The 23,590-nt window shown below is 47.5% G+C and overlaps 1 protein-coding gene and 1 pseudogene across 3 annotated transcripts in view; one reads left to right on the top strand and one right to left on the bottom strand.

Annotated features, from left to right (window-relative positions):
- LHFPL4 (LHFPL tetraspan subfamily member 4) overlaps nt 1-23,201 on the bottom strand; it is a 51,830-nt gene extending 28,629 nt beyond the window's left edge. For 2 of the 3 annotated variants that reach the window (XM_073009896.1, XM_038002483.2), the window contains exons 1-2: nt 23,045-23,201; nt 21,634-22,204 (exon numbers count right to left, since the gene is read on the bottom strand). In XM_073009896.1, the coding sequence (XP_072865997.1) occupies nt 21,634-22,039 (406 nt within the window). In that variant the 5' untranslated portion in view covers nt 22,040-22,204; nt 23,045-23,201. The remainder of the gene's footprint in view (nt 1-21,633; nt 22,205-23,044) is intronic. The other variant, XM_073009897.1, reaches the window with a different exon arrangement.
- Nucleotides 9,129-9,667, top strand: LOC103227969 (small ribosomal subunit protein uS13-like; annotated as a pseudogene).
- Nucleotides 23,202-23,590: the final 389 nt, after the last annotated feature.

The following is a 23,590-nucleotide window of genomic DNA, read 5'->3' as shown; positions in this document are numbered from 1 at the left end:
TGGGCATGGCGGCTCATGCCTGTAATCCCAGGATTTTGGGAGACCGAGGCAGGTGGATCATCTGAAATAACAATTCGAGACCAGCCTGGCCAACATGGTGAAACCCCGTCTCTACTAAAAATACAAACATTAGGCAGGCATGGTGATGCGCACCTGTAATCACAGCTACTTGGGAGGCTGAGGCGGGAGAATTGTTTGAACCTGGGAAGGGGAGGTTGCAGTGAGCCAAGATGGGCCACTGCACTCCAGCCTGGATAACAGAGCGAGAAAGAAAAGAAAAAAGAAAAGAAAAGAAAAAAGAAAAGAAGAGAAGAGAAAAGAAAGACCAAAAAAAACACAAAAAACTAGAGTTCGAAGGAAGAAGATTACTTGAGTTTAGGGAATAAAACTAGGATGAGTCGGGCCGGGCGCGGTGGCTCAAGCCTGTAATCCCAGCACTTTGGGAGGCCGTAGACGGGCAGATCACAAGGTCAGGAGATCGAGACCATCCTGGCTAACACGGTGAAACCCCGTCTCTACTAAAAAACAAAAAAAAAACTAGCCGGGCGAGGTGGCGGGTGCCTGTGGTCCCAGCTACTCGGGAGGCTGAGGCAGGAGAATGGCGTAAACCCGGGAGGCGAAGCTTGCAGTGAGCTGAGATCCGGCCACTGCACTCCAGCCTGGGTGACAGAGCAAGACTCCGTCTCAAAAAAAAAAAAAAAAAAAAAAAAAAAAAAAAAAAAAAAAACTAGGATGAGTCTAAGAAGAGGTAAAGAATAAGAGAACATATACTTTACACCCAGGTGCTTATTTTCATTAAAGCTTGTACTACCAATGTACCTTTGTGTAAAGCCTTTTCATAATGCATTTTATGCTGAGCTATTTTTTTTTAGTTGTTGTTTTGAGATGGAGTCTCACTCTGTCACCCAGGCTGGAGTGCAGTGGCGCAGTCTCGGCTCACTGCAACCTCTGCCTCCCAGGTTCAAGCAATTCTTGTGCCTCAGCCTCCTGAGTAGCTGGCATTACAGGCATGCACCACTATGCCCAGCTAATTTTAAAAGTATTTTTAGTAGAGACGAGGTTTCACCATGTTGGCCAGGCTGGTCTTGAACTCCTGACCTCAGGTGATCCACCCGCCTCGGCCTCACAAAGTGCTGGGATTACAGGCATGAGCCGTCATGCCCAGCCTTGAGTTATTGTTATTATTATTATACTTCAGAGACAAGGTCCTGATCTCTCACCCAGGCTGGAGTACAGTGGTGTGATCATAGCTCACTGCAGCCTCAAACAGCTGGGCTCAAGTGATCCTTCTGCCTCAGCCTCCCCAGTAGCTGGGACTAGAGGCACAAGCCACCACACCCAGCTAATTTTTAAATTTTTTGTAGAAATGGAGTCTCACTCTCTTTCTGGGCTTGTCTCAAACTCTTGGCCTCAAGCCTCCCTCCTTGGCCTCCCAAAGTGCTGGGGTTACATGCATGAGGCACCGCACCTGGCCTATGCTTAGCTTTTTAATAGTTTCATTAAAACACTGTTACACCATCCTTAAGAGGCCCCTGCTGAGCTGGGCACTCCTAGAGGGAGGCTTTTTTTGTGTTCGGTTGCCCCACTGTGCATGACTCAACACAACTGCCACCTGTTACAGGGGATCAGGCTGGGTGTGCTCAGGGTCTTCTGTCCTTGAATAGACTCTCCGGAGGCCCCAGTCCCTTCTCCCCTGATGTGGCCTCTCTGATCTGCCACCTCCCGCTTTTTCACCTGGGTCCCTGTCCCCCAGGCCCTGCAGATGGAAACTCAGTAAGAGGGAAGAAACAGGCCTCAGTGGGGGCAGAAGATTCTGCTGCTGCAGGGGCACCGGAGAACAGTGCGGGGCTGCAGAAGCTACCAAAGGAGCCTTCGCTTGCCCACCCCACGCCACGTGTTCCCTGTGTGCTAGGACCCTCCTCAGCAAGAGAACGAAAAAGTCTACAAGTTCAAAGGGGGCAGGCACTGGAAGATATTCCAGCACCAGGTATTACAGTCTCCAAAAGCTGCTTGCCGTAGCATCAGCTGGGGCTGAACCCACTGAACCATCCCCTAGACCCAGACCCCTCTTTTCAAGCTGTCCCCAGCTGAACTGTGTAGATGAGTTCACCAAAACGTATGTGCTAGAAGGTTCGTAGGAGCTTTTACTCACAGTCCCAAATTGGAAAAAACACGAATGTCTATTAACAATGTAATGGATAAATAAATTGTGCAGTTTAATCCAATGAAATAGTATACAGCAGTGAAGATGGACAAACTGTGGCTACCTGCAACAACCTGGATGAATTTTACAGTCATAATGTGAAACAAAAGTGTGATTCCGTTTATATACATTTCAAAAACAGGCAAACCAGTCTATAGGATTAAAAGTGAGGCCGGTCACGGTGGCTCACGCCTGTAATCCCAGCACTTTGGGAGGCTGAGGTGGGCAGATCGCCAGGTCATTGAGACCATCCTGGCTAACATGGTGAAACCCCGTCTCTACTAAAAATACAAAAAATTAGCTGGATGTGGTGGTGGGCGCCTGTAGTCCCAGCTACTCAGGAGGCTGAGGCAGGAGAATGGCATGAACCCGGGAGGTGGAGCTTGTAGTGAGCTGAGATCGTCGTGCCACTGCACTCCAGCCTGGGCAACAGAGCAGGACTCCGTCTCAAAAAAAAAAAAAAAAGGTCAGGATTATCTTTGGAGGAGTGACTGGAAGGAGGAATGAGGTTTATGGCCTGGGTGCTTTTTTCATAGTCATGTTCACTTTGTGATTTTCTTTGGGCTGTAGATGTATGACTTTAAAAAAAAAAAGGTTGCATAGGGTCGGGCACAGAGGCTCACGCCTGTAATTCCAGCACTCTGGGAGGCTGAGGCAGGTGGATCACTTGAGCCCAGGGGTTTGAGACCAACCTGGGCAACATGGCAAACCCTGTCTCTACAAAAAATACCAAAAAGTTAGCTGGGCATGGCGGTGCATGCCACTATGCAGTAGTCTCAGCTACTTGAGAGGCAGGAGAATCGTTTGAACCTGAGATGCAGAGGTTGTAGTGAGCTGAGAGTGTCCCATTGCACTCCAGCCTGGGTGACAGAGCAAGACTTTTCTTAAAAAAAAAAAAAAAAAAAGGGGGATGCAAACCATGATGTGTAAGACATAAACATTGGAAATAACTTAAATGCCCACCAATAGGTAACTGATTAGGTATAGTGCCCTTTGCAGTAGCATTCAATAATATAATCAGTCATTAAAGAGAATGCGAAAGCTCCTTATGTGCTGATGTGGAATGATGTCCGGATACCCTGCTGAGTGAAAGGCAAGGCTCACAGTAACAAATACTGCACAACGTCCCCATTGCAATAGAGGCGGGAAATCATATGTATGTGGGGGTGTATTTTCTTGCAGGTACATAAAATATTTTCAGACGTATTTATAAAACACTGATAACCCTGGCTCCTTCTAAAGAGGGGCATTGGGTAGCTGGAGGAGATGTTTCTCTGATAACCTGTTGCACCTTTTGAATTTGAAGCCAGGTAAATAAATTACCGACAGAAACCATAAAGTGGGTGGGGGTTGACTGCTAGTAAATGACTATTGCCAGAGATTTTCGTTCACTTGGAATGAAATCATCAAAGCAGCAAAGATAGGCAATGCAGAGGTCAAATGTAACTTATAGAAATCATGGATTAATCTCAAAAACAGAAAAATGAAACCTTTAAACCCCTTTTGACTGAGCTTGGCAATTTCCAGGAATTTATCATAGGAAAAGGTTCACAGATGTCCTCTAAGATTTAACTGTGAGGATGTTCATCACATTGCTGTTTATAAAAGAGGAAGAGGGAGGGGAAGAAGAAAAAGAGGAGGAGGAAGGGTATAAGAGCAAGGGGAGGAGAAATAATGAAGGAAGGGAGGAAAGACAAAAACCCCTACTATTATCAATACGGGAATACAGCTCTTTCATATCACGGAGTGTTACTCAGCTACTAAAAGTATATTGAGGAAGGTTTAATCATATATAAGAAATACTCATGATGTTAGGTCTCAAAAGACTTTTTAAAATAACACGTAACGTAATTTCTTTTTGGGAAAAATGTTCACACAGTGACAGCAAATAATTATATAGAATTTACCATGCCAGGCACTATAAGTACTTTACACATGCTAGTTCATTTAATCCCTACAACTCTATGGCATAGATACTGTTATTATCTTCTTTTTACAGATGAGGACACTGAGGTGCAAGAGGTTTGAGGTTATCCAAGTTATCCAGGGTCACACAACTGGTAAGTTGCAGGATTTGGACCCAGACAGCCTGCTTCTAACCAGCACTCTATACTGTTACGAGCATAGACCATGCAGTTAAGAATGACTATTGCTGAGAGAGTAAGACTATGGGTGTAATTCTGCTCAAAATATATTCTCCAATTTTTCCACAAAGAACAATGATAATTTTTTAAAAGCAATGAAACTCTTAGAGAAGGTGAGATATACAAAGAATCAGTGTAGCACAGAATACACAGCCAGCTGCTTGTGTCCTCTGACAGTCTCTCCTTCAATTTAGGCAGGTTTTTCCAGAAGGACCTGGCTGGGTGTGGGACTGAGGGGAGTCCAGTGAATGATTTCTGTCCACACTGGGGCCACAACTTGCTTGCTTGCTTGCTTTCATTTATTTTTATTTTTTTTATTATTATTTTTTTGAGATAGAGTCTCACTCTTATCGCCCAGGCTGGAGCGCAGTGGCGTGATCTTGGCTCACTGCAACCTCTGCCTACCAGGTTCAAGCGATTCTCCTGCCTCAGCTTCCTGAGTAGCTGGGACTACAGCCACACGCCACCACACTCAGCTAATTTTTGTATTTTTTTAGAGAGGGTGTTTCACCACGTTGCCCAGGCTGGTCTTGAACTCCTGACTTTAGGTGATCCGCCCACCTCACCCAAAGTGCTGGGATTACAGGCGTGAGCCACCAGGTCTGGCCAGGGGGGCCACAGCTTTCAAAGGGAATGGCTTCCCCAGGACACAAGGGGGCCGTGGTAACAATTGTCTCACAGGGAGATCCCCTAGGAGAAGGAAGTTCAGGAGGTAGGTTGGAGATGCCTGTCCACAGGCCTTCCCTACCAGGTCTGAGCACCCGGCTCTGTTCCTGCCCATTCAGGGCCAGGGGCTTATCTTACAAGGGAGACCGAGCTTCTCCTTTTAAAATCTGAGCCATCCAGGCCCAATCTTAATGCCCCTATCAGCTCCTATGAGGTGACTCCTGTCCCATCCAACAACCTAGATGCTGAGGCCAGCCTGGGAGGTATCCTAGATCCTCCCTTTCCCTCATCTCCCACACCCAATCCATTTGCAAGGCTGACTGGCTCAACCTCCAAAAAACGTCCAGCACCAGACCCCTTCTCTCCATTTCCACTGCCAGCTACCACCTGGCTCCAAGATCCATGACCTTCCTCCCTGATCACCACAGTCACCTTCACACTAGTTTCTCTGCTTCTACCCTTGCCCCACCGTCACCTGTTCCCCATTCAGCATCCAGAATGAACATTCAAAAACAAATGGTATCATGGCCAGGCACAGTGGCTCATGCCTGTAATCCCAGCACTTTGGAAGAGTGAAATGAGAGGATTGCTTGAGGCCAGGAATTTGAGATCAGCCTGGGCAACATAATGAGACCCCATCTGTAAAATAAAATTTAGCAAGAGGCTGAGGCAGGAGAATGGCGTGAACCTGGGAGGCGGAGCTTGCAGTGAGCCGAGATCACGCCGCTGCATTCCAACCTGGGCGGCAGAGCCAGACTCCGCCTCAAAAAAAAAAAAAAAAAGTTAGCCAGGTGTGGTAGTGTGAGCCTGTAATCCCAGCTACTCAGAAGGCTGAGATGCGAGGATCACTTGAGCCCAGGAATTTGACGTTACAGTGAGCTATGATCGTGCCACTGTACTGCAGCCTGGGCAACAGAGCAAGACCCTGTCTCAAAAAGAAGAAAGAAACTAGCTCCCCTACTTAACTCTCTCTCTCCATGGCATTCAGAGTAAATTCCTGACAACAGGTGACAGTGGCTTCCAGGCCCCAGCCTCCCTCCATTTCCTCTGGTGCCATTCCTGGCCGCACTGCCATCCTTTCTGTCCCTGAAAACGTGTCAAATTCACCCCTTCTCCCTGGGACACTCTTCCTCTAAGTCATTCAGTCTCAACTCATGGTTCCAGACCTTGAGGGGCTCACAGTTTTGGAGGGGGACACTGTTGGAAACACAAATAATGGCATCTGGCATCACAGATGACTTGTGGAGAGATGGAACCCCCATCACTTTGTGCGGTAATTATTTGGTAACAGCATTTACTCTCATCTGCCACCCTAGGCCCAGCCTGCACGGAGTCCACAGCCTGTTAATAACCTTGGCATCTGTCCCTCCTCGGGGTCACCCTATTGTCCTAGGCTGGCTCTGCCACATACACCTCTAGGATTTGGTGAAAACCCTCCCGCTGCTCTCCCCATCCCTTCCAAGTCCACCTTCTCCTGCAGACATGTGGCCTTCCTCGAGCCTATCTTCCTCAGGCCCTCAGTTGCTAATTTGCCTCCTCCTGCTCTGACTCCTGTCTCGCAGTTGGTTTTTCTGACTCCTCCTCCTCCACCTGCTCCTTAAGGTTGCTGTTCCCTAGGCTGTCTCTTCTCCCTCCATACATTCTCCTTGGGCAATTTCGTCTATGCTCAGATTCATACGATGATGCCTCAAATCTCCATCCACAGCTGAGACCTTCTCCTCATCCCCAGACCGCAGTAACACTCATTGGACCTTTCCTCTTGCATATCCCATAAGAACCTCAAAATCAGTGTTTCCCAAACAGACCTTCTCTTCCTCCACCCCAGGTCTGTTCTTCATCCTATGTCCTTTGTGAATGTCACTCCACAGACCCAATTATCCATAAGAAACTTGGAGTTCACCTTGTCCTCGAACCCAACACACCCATTGGTCTTCTAAATAGGTCTCCAATCTTTCTCCTCCTCTCCCTCCACCATCCTTGGCATCTCTCACCTGGACCGCCTTCTTCCCGGGCTCCCTGCTTCCATCGAGCCTCCAACTGGTCCATTCTCCATAGCAGCCTCCCAAGTCATCCTTTTAAACCCACATCTGACCCTGGTCATTCCCATGCCTGAAAGTGATTGTCCATCATCTAGGAATAAGACCTGAACTCCAAAGCCACGGTCAAGGCCCTCCATAAGCCAGCTCTAACTACTTCTCCAAGCTGCTCTCCCAACTGTTCCCACTTTTCAACCCTTTCTCCCTTGTTCTAGCACAGGCCATGGAATATTGGAAAGTTGAAGCCAAAGTGATTTGATTCTGGTCACACCACAACAAATAATAATCGCTAAAATTAATAAGTGTTTTGTTTCTGCCGTGGTGCGCACACAAATTCACAATCAATCCTTCAACAGCGCCATGAGGCAGTTATTATTATTGTCCCCATTTTACAGGTGAGTAAACTGAGACTCAGAAATCAGGTAATATTCCTGAGAACACTTAGTTGGTAACACCACAGTCAGAATTTAAATTCAGGTTTTCTTTCTTTTTTTTTTTTTAAATGGAGTCTTGCTCTGTCACTCAGGCTGGAGTGCAATGGCACAATCTTGGCTCACTGCAACCTCCTCCTTCCCAGTTCAAGCGATTTTCCTGCCTCAGCCTCCTGAGTAGCTGGGATTACAGGCATATGCCACCATGCCCAACTAATTTTTGTATTTTTAGTAGACATAGGATTTCACCATGTTGGCCAGGCTGGTCTCGAACTCCTGACCTCAGGTGACCTGCCCACCTCGGCCTCTTAAAGTGCTGGGATTATAGATGTGAGCCACCACACCCAGCCCAAATTCAGGTTTTCTGACCACTAAACTGTGCTGCCTCCAAAGGAATGGGTGGCAGAGCTGAGACTTAAATCAGATATCATCATTCATTCATTCATTCAACAGACATTAATTAAGTACCTATGTGCCAGGTACAGATTACTGATCCAGGGCACTCATAATGCATTAAACTCCTCTGGGGCCGGGCGTGGTGGCTCACACCTGTAATCTAGCACTTTAGGAGGCTGAGGCGGGTGGATCACTTGAGGTCAGGAATTCCAGACCAGCCTGGCCAACATGGCAAAACCCCATCTCGACTAAAAAATACGAAAATTAGCTGGGTGTGGTGGTGGGCACCTGTAGTCCCAGCTACTTGGGAGGCTAAAGCAGAATTGTTTGAACCCAGGAGGTGGAGGTTGCAGGGAGCCGAGATTGCGCCACTGCACTCCAGCCTCGGCAATAGAGTGAGACTTCGTCTCGAAAAAAATAAAAAAAGAATAGTTCAACCCTTATCCTCCTGATACTTCCAATCCATCCTCTTCACCAGCAACCAGATCCAATCATGTTCCCCTCAGACTTGAAACACTTCAGAGCCTTTCTAGGTATAACACTAAACCCAGCAACCATAAAAGAGGGAATTGATGATTTGCTTATAGTAAAAAGAAAACAATTTCCCCATGGGGGAAAAAATCCATAGACAAAGTCAAAAGATAAACTGAGAAGCAATATTTGTAACTCATCTCACACACAGAAGGCTACCTTTCTTAGTATATAAAGAGCTCTTACAAATCAAAGTGGAAAAATGCCATTACATTGATTTTCAAAATTTAAGAAATGACAGTTAAAAAAATACATATATATAACAATTACATATATAAAAGAGGTATTCAATCTCATTCATAATAATAGAAAGGCAAATTACAACAATAAGAGAGTGTTTTCTATCAGGGTGGAAAAAATGAAATATTTGATAACACACTCAGTTGGCAAAGACATGGAGAAACAGGTACGATCATACATTGCTTATGGGAGTGTGACTTTGTGCAACCTCTGTGAAGGACACTGTTGATAGGTCTGTGAAATTGTAAATGTATATACCACTTAATCCAGCAATTCCCCTTCTAGGGCTTTATCCTTATACTTACATATGTATTAGATTATTTACATATAACATTATTCACTGAAGCATTATAGCAAAATATTGTAAATAAATATTAATTAAATTATGATGCATCTATAGAAAAGTTTATTATGTAGTTGTTAAGAAAAAGGTGGCTCTTTATACACTGATATAGAACTATCTCCAAGATGTATTGTTGAGTAAAAAAGCAAGCCACGCTTCCACAGGAGGCCTACACGCGGCCGCTTGTGCTGCCGCCATGTCTCTAGTGATCCCTGAAAAGTTCCAGCATATTTTGCGAGTACTCAACACCAACATCGATGGGCGGTGGAAAATAGCCTTTGCCATCACTGCCACTAAGGGTGTGGGCTGAAGATATGCTCATGTGGTGTTGAGGAAAGCAGACATTGACCTCACCAAGAGGGCGGGAGAACTCACTGAGGATGAGGTGGAATGTGTGATCACCATTATGCAGAATCCACACCAGTACAAGATCCCAGACTGGTTCTTGAACAGACAGAAGGATGTAAAGGATGGAAAATATAGCCAGGTCCTAGCCAATGGTCTGGACAGCAAGCTCCGTGAAGACCTGGAGCGACTGAAGAAGATTCGGGCCCATAGAGGGCTGCGCCACTTCTGGGGCCTTCGTGTCCAAGGCCAGCACACCAAGACCACTGGCCACCATGGCCGCACCGTGGGTGTGTCCAAGAAGAAATAAGTCTGTAGGCCTTGTCTGTTAATAAATAGTTTATATACAGAAAAAAAAAAAGCAAGCCACAGAACCAAGTGTTTAGTATATTACCATTAGCAGTGGCTTGAAAATATGTCCACAAATTCTTTGACATTCCTCCCTTCAAGAGAAGGATCCTAATTCTCCTCCTCTAGAATGTGGGCTGGATTTAGGAACTTATTTATTGTAATAGAGTGTGGCAGAAGTGATGGTGTGTGATGTCTGCTATCAGGACATAAAAGGCAGTGTGATAACCAGAACAACCTTGAAAATGAAGAACGAAGTTGGAGGACTCACACTTTCTGATTTCAAACTGACTAGAAAGTGACAGTAATCAAGACCGTGCCCACTAAAATAAAATTTTTTAAAAGACAGTCTGTTCTGGCATAAGGATAGATATATAGATATACAGATCAATTGAATAGACTTGAGAGTCTAGAAAGCAATCTATGTATCTATGGTCAATTAACATTTGACAAGGATACCAGAACAATTCAACAGAAAAAGAACAACCTTGGTGCTAGGAAACTGAATAGCCACATGCAAAAGAATGATGTTGGACCCCGTATCTCACACCATATACAAAAATTAACTCAAAGTGGATCAAAGGCCAGGCAGTGTAGCTCACGCCTGTAATCCCAGCAATTTGGGAGGCCAAGGCAGGTGGATCACCTGAGGTCAGGAGTTTGAGACCAGCCTGGCCAACATGGTGAAAACCTGTCTCTATTAATAATACAGAAATTAGCCAGGTGTGGTGGCATGTGCCTGTAATCCCAGCTAATAGGGAGGCTGAGGCAAGAGAATCGCTTGAACGTGGAGGGCAGAGGTTGCAGTGAGTTGAGATTGCACCACTGCACTCCAACCTGGGTGACAGAGCAAAACTTCGCCTCAAAGAAGAAAAAAAAGGTAGATCAAAGACCTAAATGTAAGAGCCAAAACTACAAAACCTTTAGAAGAAAACATAGGGGTAAATCTTTGTGATCTTGGATTTGGCAAGCCACTTTGGGAAAATCTGTCAGTTTCTCAAAATCTTAAATACAGAGTTCCCATTTGTCCAGGCAATTCTACTTCTAGGTATGTACCCAAGAGAAATGAAGGCATGTATCTACCTAGAAACTTATACACAAGGCCAGGCATGGTGGCTCATGCCGGTAATCCCAGCACTTTGGGAGGCCAAGGTGGGGGGATCACCTGAGGTCGAGAGATCGAGACCAGCCTGGCCAACATGGTGAAACCCCATCTCTACTAAAACTGCAAAAATTAGCCAAGTGTGGTGGCGTGTGCCTGTAATCCCAGCTACTTGGGAGGCTAAGGCACAAGAATCACTTGAACTCAGGTGGTGCAGGTTGCAGTGAGCTAAGATCACACCACTGCACTTCAGCCTGGGCAACAGAGCGATACTCTGTCTCAAAAAGAAAAAAAAAAAAAAAAAAACTTGTATACAAATGTTTATAGCATTCTTCATAATAGCCAAAAAGTGGAACAACCCAAATGTCCATCAGCTGATGAACGAATAAACAAAACATAGTATGTCCATTCAAGGGGATATTATTCAGCCATAAAAAGAAATAAAATATTGATATGTGCTCTAACATGAATGAACCTTGAAAGTGCTATACTAAGTGAAAAAAGTCAGTCACAAAAGACTATATAGTACCCCAGTGTGGTGGCTTTGGGAGACCGAGGCAGAAGAATTGCTTGAGTTCAAGAGTTCAAGATCAGCCTGGGCAACACAGAGAGACCTCGTTTCTACTAAAAATTTAAAAAATTAGCCGGGCATGGTGACACGTGCCAGTAGTCCCAGTTACTTGAGAGGCTGAGGTGGAAGGATTGCTTGAGCCCAAGAGATTGAGGCTGCAGTGAGCTATGAGTGCAACACTGTACTCTAGCCTGGGTAACAGAGCAAGGCCCTATCTCAAAAAAAAAAAAAAAAAAAGTCACATGTTATATGATCCCATTTATATGAAGTGTCTAGAATAGGCTAATACATAGAGACAGAAAGTAAATTACTGGTTGCTTAGGGCTGAGGAGAATGGGGGGTCAGGGGTTAAGGGGTGATAGCTAAAGTATATAAAGTTTCTTCTTGAGGTAATGAAAAATATCCTAAAACTGGTTGTGGTCATGGTTGCATAACTCCGTGAATGTACTAAAAACCATGTAACAGTTCACTTGATATGGGTGAATTATATGACATACGAATTATATCTCAATACAATTGATACCACAAAAAGGGGGTGGGCAGTGTGGCTTCTTCCTTTTTCTCTCTCGGAGCACTCATTCTCAGGTCTCCTGCCAGCACCCACATGAATGAACTTAAAAGTGGGTCCTCTAGCCCAGTTATCCTTAGGATAACTGTAGCCCCAGCTGAGGTCTTGGTTGCAACATCATGAGAGACCCTGAGTCACAGCTACCTGCCCATCTAAGCTGCTCCCAAAGTACTGTGACTTTATAGAAACAAAGATCATAAATGCTTGTTGATTCAGGCGACTACATTTTAGGGTGATTTGTTTGTTTTTGTTTTTGGGTTTTTTTGTTTTTTGTTTTAGGGAACATCTCACTCTATCACCCAGGCTGGAGTGCAGTGGCACAATCACAGCTCAATGCAGCCTTGACCTTTCTGGGCTCAGGTGATGCTCCCATCTGAGCCTACTGAGTAGCTGGGATTATAGGCATGTGCCGTCATGCCTAGCTAGTTTTTGTAGAGATGGAGTTTCACCATGTTGCCCAGGCTGGTCTCAAACTCCTGGTCTCAAGTGATCAGCCCACCTTAGCCTCCCAAAGTGCCAGGATTACAGATGAGCGCCCGTGTGCTCAGCTTGGGGTAATTTGTTATACAGCTATAGATAAATAATACACTAATTATGTAAAAACACTATTTGCATTTGCTTGTATATTTAAGAAATTTATTGGAAAGGGTACTCAAGAAACTGGTAATGGGGGTTGTCTCTGAGAGAAACAAGTGGGAGTGAGGATGGAAAGGAGACTTATGTCTGCCTGTGTACCCTTTTTACTTTCCTAATTTTGTCTTGTGTACTTGTATTACTTTTCCAAAAAGTCAAAAGTCTGGAAATAATTAAAATAAAAATTTTTTTAAAACCCTTCAACAATGAACTGCTGTCTACAAATAAAAGTCTAAGTTCAGGCATGGTGGCTCATGCCTGTAATCCCAGTACTTTGGGAGACCGAGGTAGGTGGATTACCCAAGGTCAGGAGTTCAAGACCAGCCTGGCCAACACGGTGAAACCCTGTCTCTACTAAAAATACAAAAATTAGCTAGGCATGGTGGTGGGCATCTATAGTCCCAGCTACTTGGGAGGCTGAAACAGGAGATAGAGGTTGAACCCGGGAGGTAGAGGTTGCAGTGAGACGAGATCACACCACTGCACTCCAGACCAGGCCATAGAGTGAGACTGTGTCTCAAAACAAGCAAAAAAAAAAAAAAAAAAAAAAAAAAAAAACCCAAATAAAGCCTAAACTCCTTACCATGACTTAGAAGGTCTCTACAGTCCAGCTCTGGCCCACTTCCCCAGTCTCAACTCTTACCTTTCCTGGCCTAATTGCTTAGAGTCCCCAGACACAGCAGCTATTCCCACCTCCATGCCTTTGATCATCCTGTTCCTCTTTCCTACTCATCCTTTAAGACTCAGCTCAAATGTTACCCTTTTGGGAAGACTTCCCTGGCTCTCTTTAACTGTGTTCGAAGTCCCCTCCCTGCCCTCAGAATACCCTGTGCATGAATCTCCCGTTTCATGTATTGTACCATATTGTGACGATCTGTTTTTGTTCCTGCCTCTCCCATCAGACTATGAGCTCCCTGGGAGTAAGGATTCTTACTCAGGATTTCTAGAGGCTAGCACAGTGTCTGACACACACACAACACCGTCAGTAAAGGTTGATGTGAGAAAGAAAAGAAGAGGGGCGGGGAGAGGGAAGTGAGGCAAAAGTAAAGGGAGGAAAGGAAAGGAGAACAGAAGAGAGGAAAGAAGGTAAAACAGCAACTCAAAAGTATTAAAAAGAGAGAGAGGTCGGGCACGGTGGCTCAAGCCTGTAATCCCAGCACTTTGGGAGGCCGAGGCGGGCAGATCACAAAGTCAGGAGTTCGAGACCAGCCTGGCCAATATGGTGAAACCCCGTCTCTACTAAAAATACAAAAATTAGCCAGGAGTGGTGGCAGACGCCTGTAGTCCCAGCTACTCGGGAGGCTGTGGCAGGAGAATCACTTGAACCTGGGAGGTGGAGGTTGTAGTGAGCCGAGATTGGGCCACTGCACTCCAGCCTGGGAGACAGAGCAAGACTCTGTCTCAAAAAAAAAAAAAAAAAGAGAGAGGAAGGAAGGAAGGGAGGGTTGGGGGAGGAAGAAAGAAATGAGAGAGGAACAGAGGAAAGAGGGAGAGGAGGAGGGAAAGAGGAAAGAAATTCTCTCAACGTGTTTATCAGTATCATGCACATACAACAAAGACAGTGGAAGAATAAAATCCCAAATCAAATCTGAAACAAGGCCCAGGGCAATGTGCTGGGAGCAGTGGCTCAGGCTGTAATTCCAGCACTTTGGGAGGCTGAGGTGGGAGGATCACTTGAGACCAGGAGTTGAATAGTCTGGGAAACATAGTGAGACCCTGTCTCTACAAAAAATAGAATAGGCCAGGCGCGGTGGCTCAAGCCTGTAATCCCAGCACTTTGGGAGGCCGAGATGGGCATATCACAAGGTCAGGAGATCAAGACCATCCTGGCTAACATGGTAAAACCCCGTCTCTACTAAAAAATACAAAAAACTAGCCAGGCGAGGTGAAGGGCGCCTGTAGTCCCAGCAATTCGGGAGGCTGAGGCAAGATAATGGAGTAAATCTGGGAGGCGGAGCTTGCAGTGAGCTGAGATCCAGCCACTGCACTCCAGCCTGGGTGACAGAGCGAGACTCCGTCTAAAAAAAAAAAAAATAGAATAAAGGCTGAGGCGAGCAGATCACTTGAGTGCTCTGGAGTTCAAGATCACAGGAGTTCAAGACCAGCCTGGCCAACATGGTGAAACCCCATCTCTACTAAAAAATACAAAAATTAGCTAGAAATTGCTTGAACCCAGGAGGTGGAGGTTGCAGTGAGCCAAGATCATGCCACTGCACTCCAGCCTGGACAACAGAGCGAGACTCTGTCTCAAAAATAATAAAATAAAATAATTAACAAGGCATGGTGGTGTGTGCCTGTAGTTCTAGCTACTGAGGGGGCTGAGGTGGGAGGATTGCTTAAGCCCAGGAGCCCAAGGTTACAGTGAGCCATGATTGCACCACTGCATCCCAGCCTGGGTGACAGAGCCAGGCACAGTTTCAAATAAAAGAAAAGAAAGAAATAAATGGAAAGAAATGTAGATGAATATTCTATGCCACAGTGATCGGAGTTCCTGGTTGAGGTTCCTAGTCCAGAGACCCTGATGATTAAGAACACACATCTGGGCCAGGTGCAGTGGCTCATGCCTGTAATCCCAGCACTTTGGGAGGCCGAGGCCAGTGGATCACTTGACGTCAGGAGTTTGAGACCTAACATGTTGTGGCCAACATGGTGAAACCCCGTCTCTACTGAAAATACAAAAAATTAGCCAGGTGTGGTGGCATGTGCCTGTAATCCCAGCTACTCAGTAGGCTGAGGCAGGAGAATCACTTGAACCTGGGAGACAGAGATTGCAGTGAGCTGAGATTGCACCACTGCACTCCAGCCTGGGTGACAGAGGGAGACTCGGTCTCAAAAAAAAAAAAAAGAAAAAAAAGAAAAAGAAAAAAAAGAACACACATCTGGAAGGCTGAAAGGTACTCACTTGTAGGTCCCCCAAACCCCACTTCCTGCCACCTCCCACCTCCAGGGTCCACCAGCTTCCATTCCATTCTACACATTTTATTCTCTGCTGTGGTCCAGGCACCAGAGCACTTAGTATTGAATGAATGTGGTCAGAATCACTTCCCTTCCATGGAATGAGGAGAGGTCTGGGTACAAGTCTCACTGTGTCACCATGAACTTGTCCCTTCTCTCTGAGACTCAGACCCAGTCCTTACATCTTTAAAATGAGAGAGCTGGGTAAGTGGGTTGATAAGACTCTTTCCAGCTGACAGTTTATGCCTTCTTAAGCCCTTTGGTCATCCTGGCAAGTCCAAACTCTAAGTATCAAGGATCCCTCATAAACTGCTCTTCCCTCAGACTATGTCACAAGAGTAACAGCGACTATTTATTGAATGCTTCTCATACACCAGGACCACACTCAGCATTTTTATCCCCTTCATTTCCAAAGCAAGTGCAATGATAATCTCTGTTTTTACAGATGAAGAAACTGAGATTCAGAGAGGCAAACCCATTTCTCCAAGGCCCACAGTTGGAAAGTGGCAGAGCAGGGATTCTAAGTCCTTTATTCTTTGTTCGTTTTGTTTTATTTTTGAGACACAGTCTGGCTCTGTTGCCCAGGCTAGAGTGCCGTGGCGTGATCATGGCTCACTGCAGCCTCAACCTCTCGAGCTCAAGCAATCCTCCCACCTCAGCCTCCTGAGTAGCTGGGACCACAAGTGAGTGCCACCACATCCGGCTAATTTTTAAATTATTTGTAGAGATGGGGCCTCACTATGTTGCCCAGGCTGGTCTCGAACTCCTAGCCTCAAGCAACCCTTCTGCCTCAGCCTTTGAAAATGCTGGGATTATAAGCCAGAGCCACTGTACCTGGCCATAATCCTGTGATCTTACGCGACTAGCACATACTTATCCTGGCACCCCTGACCCTTAACCATACTTCAGCTTGAATCTCTAACCCAGTTGGGAGTGTTCCCTGGCTAACTACACCGGGCCCACAGGTAACATTTAGTCTATGGAGCTTATAGGTCTGTGATTTTTGTATTCACTTCTTAGGTTCCAGTTCAGTGATACAAACAGGTTCTAGATCTGTATTAGACTTGTGTTGAGTTTTAGTTCCACCTTTTATTAAATGTGTGACCTTGGAGCAAGTTATTTTAACAGATGAGGATTAAACGACAATGAGTGTGAAAATGTCTAGCATAGAAGCTGGCACATTGAATATTCTTAGTAAATGGGAACAACCAGGTAAAAAACGTAGCAGAGATATCCTGCCTCTGTACTTAGTTAGCAGTTGACTCTTCTGGCAAAAACATGTCACTATCCCCACCATTAATCCTCCTTTAACCAAGATCTCAGGAATTTTTGTTCTTTGTTTTGTTTTGTTTCGTTTTTTTGAGACAGGGTCTCGCTCTGTTGTGCAGGCTGGAGTGCAGTGGTATGATCATGGCTCACTGCAACCTCCACCTCCCAGGCTCAAGCAATCCTCCCGCCTCAGCCTCCTGAGTAGCTGGGACTACAGGCACATGCCATAACGCCTGGCTAATTTTTGTATTTTTTGTAGAGACAGGGTTTCACCATGTTGCCCAGGCATGTCTTGAACTCCTGAGCTCAAGTGATCTGCCTGCCTCAGCCTCTCAAAATTCTGGGATTACAGACATGAGCCACCAAGCCTGGCTGATCTCAGGTTTTAGAGTCAGACATATGAAGTTACAATTCAGGCTCCACCACTTACCAACTGTATGACCTTGGACAAATGACTTTTTCCTCTTTGAGGCTCAGCTTTCTCACCTATAAAATATGAATAATGGTACCTACTCCACAAGATTGTTGTGAGGATCAAATTATATAATGCATGTAAAATGTTAGCTGTTTTTCTTTAATAATAATAAGTCATAGTAGCATCCAACTGCTGCTGATTAAAGTCGAAATTCTTTGACCCAGCATACTATGGCCCCCATAATTCCTTCCTCGCCTCTCCTCATGCTGCTCCCCTATGTGGATGCCACACTCAAGCCAGATGTGTCTTTCTCACTGCTATGTCTTTGCCCACGATCTTCCTCTCCATGCAGGATGCTCACTCATACCTCCCACCTGGTAACACCCCACCCAGCTCAAGCCTCACTTCCCAACTAAGCTGGCAGCCCCCTCTGCTGCTCTGGGTTTCCACAGCATTTCCAGCCCGCACATATTAGTGCTCAGACTGCCCAGAGGAAAACTTCTGTTGGCACTTGTCTTGCCCATGCTACCCCTCTTCCGGTGCTCACACTTGATTTATCTTTGAGGGAACTGATCTTTCTCCACTATCAGTCCATGTGCGGTTCCGAGGATAGGTATGCGCTCAGGCCTTAGACAAAGTCACCATGATTAATTAAGAGGTGGACACTTGACCAAGCGGGGCCAATCTGGCTCAGCCCTGGAACGTTTGCTCGAATTATTCTTTTTCCACAGGCACCGCTAAGCTGAAACAATGTAAATTAGATCTACTAGTAGCCTTATTTGTCACCTTGAAGACAGGAATGGATTTAAAATGAGTGAACACAGAGGAACCAGGAAATGGAGAGAGACAGATTCTTCATGGCATGATGTGAGCATCTGGATCTGTCCATGCCCAAAGCCAGATACTCCTGACTTTCAAATTAAGTGAGCCGATAAACTCTAGCTTGTTTATTTTTTTCTAATTTATTTAAGCCAGCTCGAGTTGGGTTTCTGTCATTTGCCACTGAAAGACTGCTGACTAATATAGTGACTTAACCAGACAGTATGCTCCCTGAGAGCAGGAATTGCATTTTATAGACCTAAGATCCTTGGAGACAGGGATGACATCTTACGCATATCAGTATTACAGGACTAAGCACAGGGATGGTTACAGAGCAGGTGAAGAACAAACAAAAGAATACATATCTTTTTGTATTTTCCCAATGCCCCCATGCTCTGCACTCAGAAGACCCTAAAATACTTGAATAAAAGTTAACAGGAATAGGCCAGGCACGGTGGCTCACACCTGTAATCCCAGCACTTTGGGAGGCCGAGGCGGGTGGATCACCTGAGATCAGGAGTTTGAGACCAGCCTGGCCAACATGGTGAAACCCTATCTCTACTAAAAATACAAAATATTAGCCAGGCGTTGTGGCAGGCGCCTGTAATTCCAGCTACTCGGGAGACTGAGTTAGGAGAATCACTTGAACCCGGGAGGTGGAGATTGCAGTGAGCCGAGATGGTGCCATTGCACTCCAGCCTGGGCAACAAGAGTGAAACTCCGTCTCAAAATTAAAAAAAAAAAAAAAAGTTAACAGGTACAAAATCATATGATAGGCACTTTAATTCTTATGTGACACAAACAGAGCCCTTTGATTCTCCACAGTTCCTCTGAGGATGACTGATTTATCACTTTCTGAATGGAATGGGCTTGATGAAAGAGTTGTCCCAGGATCCCCACAGGGCTGAAAGAGATACTTTATTTTTTATTTATTTTATGTTATTTTTTGCAGAGACAGGGTCTCGCTATGTTGGCCAGGCTAGTCTCCAACTCCTAGCCTCAAGCAATCTTCCCACCTCAACCTCCCAAAGTGCTGGGATTATAGGTGTGAGCCACCATGCCTGGCCAAGAGATACTTTAAATCACCTTATCTACCTGCTCCCAGTCCCCTATTGTACAAATGGGAAATTGAGATTTAAACTAAAAGGCTTACTTAACAATGCATGGTGAGTCACAGACCCAAGTCAGCCAAGAACCCCCACCCCAAGACTTGTAGTCCAGTGCTCTGGCCGCTGGCCTGGTGTCACTTTATTAAGCAAAGTGAATCAGTCACTCACCCAAAGAACTCAGAAATCTCGGAACAAAGTGGAATAAACTGCCCAACTCTGCCAACTGCCCCCTCAGCCCACATGGGTAGGGCAATAATACAAGGAAAAGTGCCCTGGGCCAGAAGTCAAGAACCACTGGCAGGCCGGGCGTGGTGGCTCAAGCCTGTAATCCCAGCACTTTGGGAGGCCGAGACGGGCGGATCACGAGGTCAGGAGATCGAGACCATTCTGGCTAACACGGTGAAACCCCGTCTCTACTAAAAATACAAAAAACTAGCCGGGCGAGGTGGCGGGCGCCTGTAGTCCCAGCTACTCCGGAGGCTGAGGCAGGAGAATGGCGTAAACCCGGGAAGCGGAGCTTGCAGTGAGCTGAGATCCGGCCACTGCACTCCAGCCCGGGCTACAGAACAAGACTCCGTCTCAAAAAAAAAAAAAAAAAAGAACCACTGGCTGTAGAACTAGCTTCCTCCCTTACCAGCCATGTGATCTCAAGTAAGCCCTTCCCGTCTCTATACTCAGTTTCCTCTCTCTAAAACAGGGGGAGGGGAAGGTGGGATTTGAAGGAGCTGATCTCTAAGGTGCCTGAAATTCTATTATTATATGGGGGTTGTTGGACAATTCACCAAGTCCCCAAGATTAAACCCACACAGATTACAGAGAATTTGAATGCCAAGAGGCCAGCAACTCATCTGCAGACTCCAAATTAAGGCTGATGAATTGAGGGTTCCAGCTTGCCTTTGCAGGAGAAATAGAACGGAAATACATAATATCACCTCCATGGGTACCACAGAGAAGTATGGAGCCATATCCCCCACATCCTATAGTTCACCTTTCTCATCCTCTTCAAAGATCCACATCTAAATTGAGTTGAGTGAGATGAATTTGAAACAAGCCCATTAGGATGTCCACATCTGCCTTCTTCAAAGTAGTCCTTTTAGGAGTTTGGGCAATTCTTCCAATGAGGCAGTAATTCCTCCCTGCATTTGTAAAAGTCCTCTTGTGGAAACAGACCAGCCTCACGACTTTGTCCTCACACCTTGACTGTCATTTCAAGTGACAATTATCAATTTGATGACCATTGTATTCTCTATACTTGACCTGGAGTGACTTCCAGCCATTTCCAAAAGTTACAGTCCTCATTTAAAAGATAGAGGTCTCTCCTCAATGATGATATTCAAGTGATTACACCCCATGCTCCAAAGTTAATTCCCTGCAATTCTCTGAGCAATGGAATCATCAGAAAGTGATATAATGCCTCCTCCAGGGGGTCTCTTTTGGAATGGCAGTCACTTGTTGAATGTCCTGAGGTGCTTATTTTAAAAAACCATCTCTGCAGCATGACAATCACATTTCCCCCTTCTCTTTCTCATCCCTGGAAGACTCCAAACTTTTCCCTTCACCAGCTCTCCTCCCCCACCCCTCCCATCCCCTGGCCCCACTTTCCTCAGCCCAACTCTCTTCCCTGCCAGCAATTAGGCAAAAGCCCAAGTTGCTGAGTCTTCGAAATCTATCTCTGATCGAAAGGTGGGTGGAAGTGGGGGACTCTAATGGGTCCTGAAAAATTGTCTCAGCATTTCTCATTCCCAAAAGGCCCTTCTCTGGTTCTTAGGGTAAGATGACTGCCTTGGTCAAACATTTTGGAGGGTCCCAGAGACTCACTCCCATTGGGCATGGCACCAGAACTTTCCTGCATGGTGGAGGGGCGGGAGGTGGGGATGGAGACCTGCCCTCCAGAGACCCATGTCACCCAATGCTTTTGACCACTCACATCTCAAAACATTGGACAAGCACAATAGACAGCCTCTCGCCCTTATCACAGCATTTTAAAGGTTACAAAACACTCTTTCATTTGTCCTTTTGGCACCTTCTCCACTGTTTCACAGATGAGGAAACCGAGCCTCAGAGAAGTAAAGTGAAACACCCAAGTTGATAGTGTCAGCAAGTTAAAAGTCCAAGCCAGATCTCTTGGATCTCTTTATGCTTTTTTTCAACATAACAGAAATCGATCATACCTACAGTAACCCCTCATTCAGATAAATATTTCCCCCAAGACAGCCAACAGAGACCCTTGGAGACACTAACTTAATGCTAGCCCAGCAATAAATGCAGTCTACCCATATCCAAGCATACAGACCCATCTATCTAGTCCCAAGGCTCTGTCCCCTGCCCTAAGGTGTCTTTATCCAGCGCACCCCCTCCCCAGTACCCACTGAGGGTCCATCAGCCAAGGAGGTGAGTGTCTTAACACAGAGAAGCAAAATCTACCTGACTTCTTCAGGAAGGGGACCTGGCAGGAAGGAGACCCGTCCCTGGCGCTTGTTCTGGGGGTTCCGCCCATCCCCTCCCCTACCTGCCAAGAGCTGCATCCAGGCGCAGATCTTGTAGACCGTAGCTGTGTTGCAGAAGAAGAAAAGCGCAAAGCAGGTGATGCAGCCGAGGATCAGCACCATGGAGAGCAGCACGAAGAAGGCGGCCGCCTTGAAGGCGCTGGACGGGATGGTGCTGAAGTCGGTGAAGGAGCCCCGGCAGGTGAGCTCGCGGCCCGCCAGCCCGCTGCCCACGCAGTAGTGGAAGAGGCCGAAGTAGCCAGGCTTGGGGGTGCTCACGCTGTCGCCCACCCAGTAGGGCTGGATGAAGACCACCACGTTGATGATGGCGAAGCAGATGGTGAAGATGGCCCACAGCACGCCGATGGCCCGCGAGTTCCGCATGTAGTGCTCGTGGTAGAGCTTGGAGGCCTCCTGCGAGGGCAGCATGGTGCCCGGAGGCGGGGCCGGCGGCGGCGGCGGCTGGCGGGGGCCGCCGGCCCGGGACGGAGCGCCGGGCTGTCGGGCGGGAGCTGGGGACGCACGCGAGAAGCGGCCCTGAGTCAAGGAACCCGCGAGGGCGGGGCCTGGGGCAGAGCTGGGGGCGTCTGGGAGCTGATAAGGGGAGAGAGGAAGGGGTCATGAGAGTGTTGAGGCGGTGTCTAGGGGGAATGGCAAAGGTCTCCTAATGGGGGGCCTAAGAAGGGGCCATGAGAAAGTTGGGGGGAGCCTGGGATGGGGATATGAGACCTGGAAGGGGTAGGGGGAGGTGCTTGAAAGTGGCCATTGGGGAGTTGGGGAAGGGGTTTGGGAGCTGGTATTAGGGGAGTAGGAGGGGACAGGGGGAGGTGGAATGGAGGCTGGAGACTGGTATTGGAGGACTAGCAGAGGGGCTGAATTTAGGGAGCTCGGAAGGGAATTTGGGGACTGGTATTAAGGGGTAGAAGGAGGTCTGGTATTGGGTATCTAAGAAGGGACTATGAGGCGGTGGTAGGCGCTTCTAGGATGGGGGAAGAAGGAATTTAAGAGGCTGGGACTGAATGGTTGGGAAGGTGATATGGGGGCTGGGACGGGGAATGGGGGCTGGTATGAGGGTCTAAGAGGGCAAAGTGGCAGAATTAGGATACAGCTAGAGGGAGGTCGGGGGCTGGGACTGCTGGACACTGGGCGAGGAGTGGGGGCTGTCCTCAGAAGCCAGGGCTGGAGGTAGGCTGGAGGGAGCCTAGGATTGGCGGGCCAGGTTTGGGGAGAGGGGTTTCCAGGCCAAAGGAACGAAAGACCGGGGCTGATGGGCAGCGGGGCCCGTGAGGAGCAGGCGGTGGGCAGGTGCTGTTCCCGGGGGGCTGGGGAGCGGCCGGGCCCGAGTAGGGCCGGGGTTGGGGGGGCGGCTGCCCCGCGCCCAGGCCGGACGCGCGCGAGGCTGCGGCCGCGGGGAAAGGGTGCGGGGAGACCAACCTGGGCACGGTCGGGGGCAGCGGATCCGGGACTGGCACGGCCTAGGCGCCGCGGCTCGGCGCTCCCAGCAGCGGCTGCCTCGGCCCAGGCGGCGGCCTCTGCGCGGCCTCCATCTTGCTCGGGTTCTCCCCGGGGCGCGCTCCCGCGCCGAGGCGCGCGCTCTTGTGTACCGGCGCGGCCCGGCGGAGGCGCGCTCCCGCGCGGGCGTGCGGGACGGGGCGGGGCGGAACCAGGAGAGGGTGCTCCTGGTTCTGGCAGTTGGGGGGAAGGGTGGCCACGATCCCTGGGGTCCCCCAGCCGGGGCAGCAAGCACCCCTCCACAGTAGGGCCCCCTGATGTAGGGGACTCCCTTCTTCCAGCCTGAGCTGAGGGGCTGTGAGGCCCCACAAAGCCTATGGGAATGGGGGGAGGGGCTGGAGGGGTATTATTTGATAGGATTTGAACTGGATCTCTTACTCCCAATTACCTCCCCTAGAACCTATCACAGTGCCTGAAGTTGCACCATTACGCTTTCAGTCCTTTGGGTCTTGGAGGCGTTGAAGGTTC

Source organism: Chlorocebus sabaeus, chromosome 22 (assembly GCF_047675955.1).
Source record: "Chlorocebus sabaeus isolate Y175 chromosome 22, mChlSab1.0.hap1, whole genome shotgun sequence".
NCBI classification, from domain to species: Eukaryota; Metazoa; Chordata; class Mammalia; order Primates; family Cercopithecidae; genus Chlorocebus; species Chlorocebus sabaeus.
This window is presented reverse-complemented; position numbering and strand designations above follow the sequence as displayed.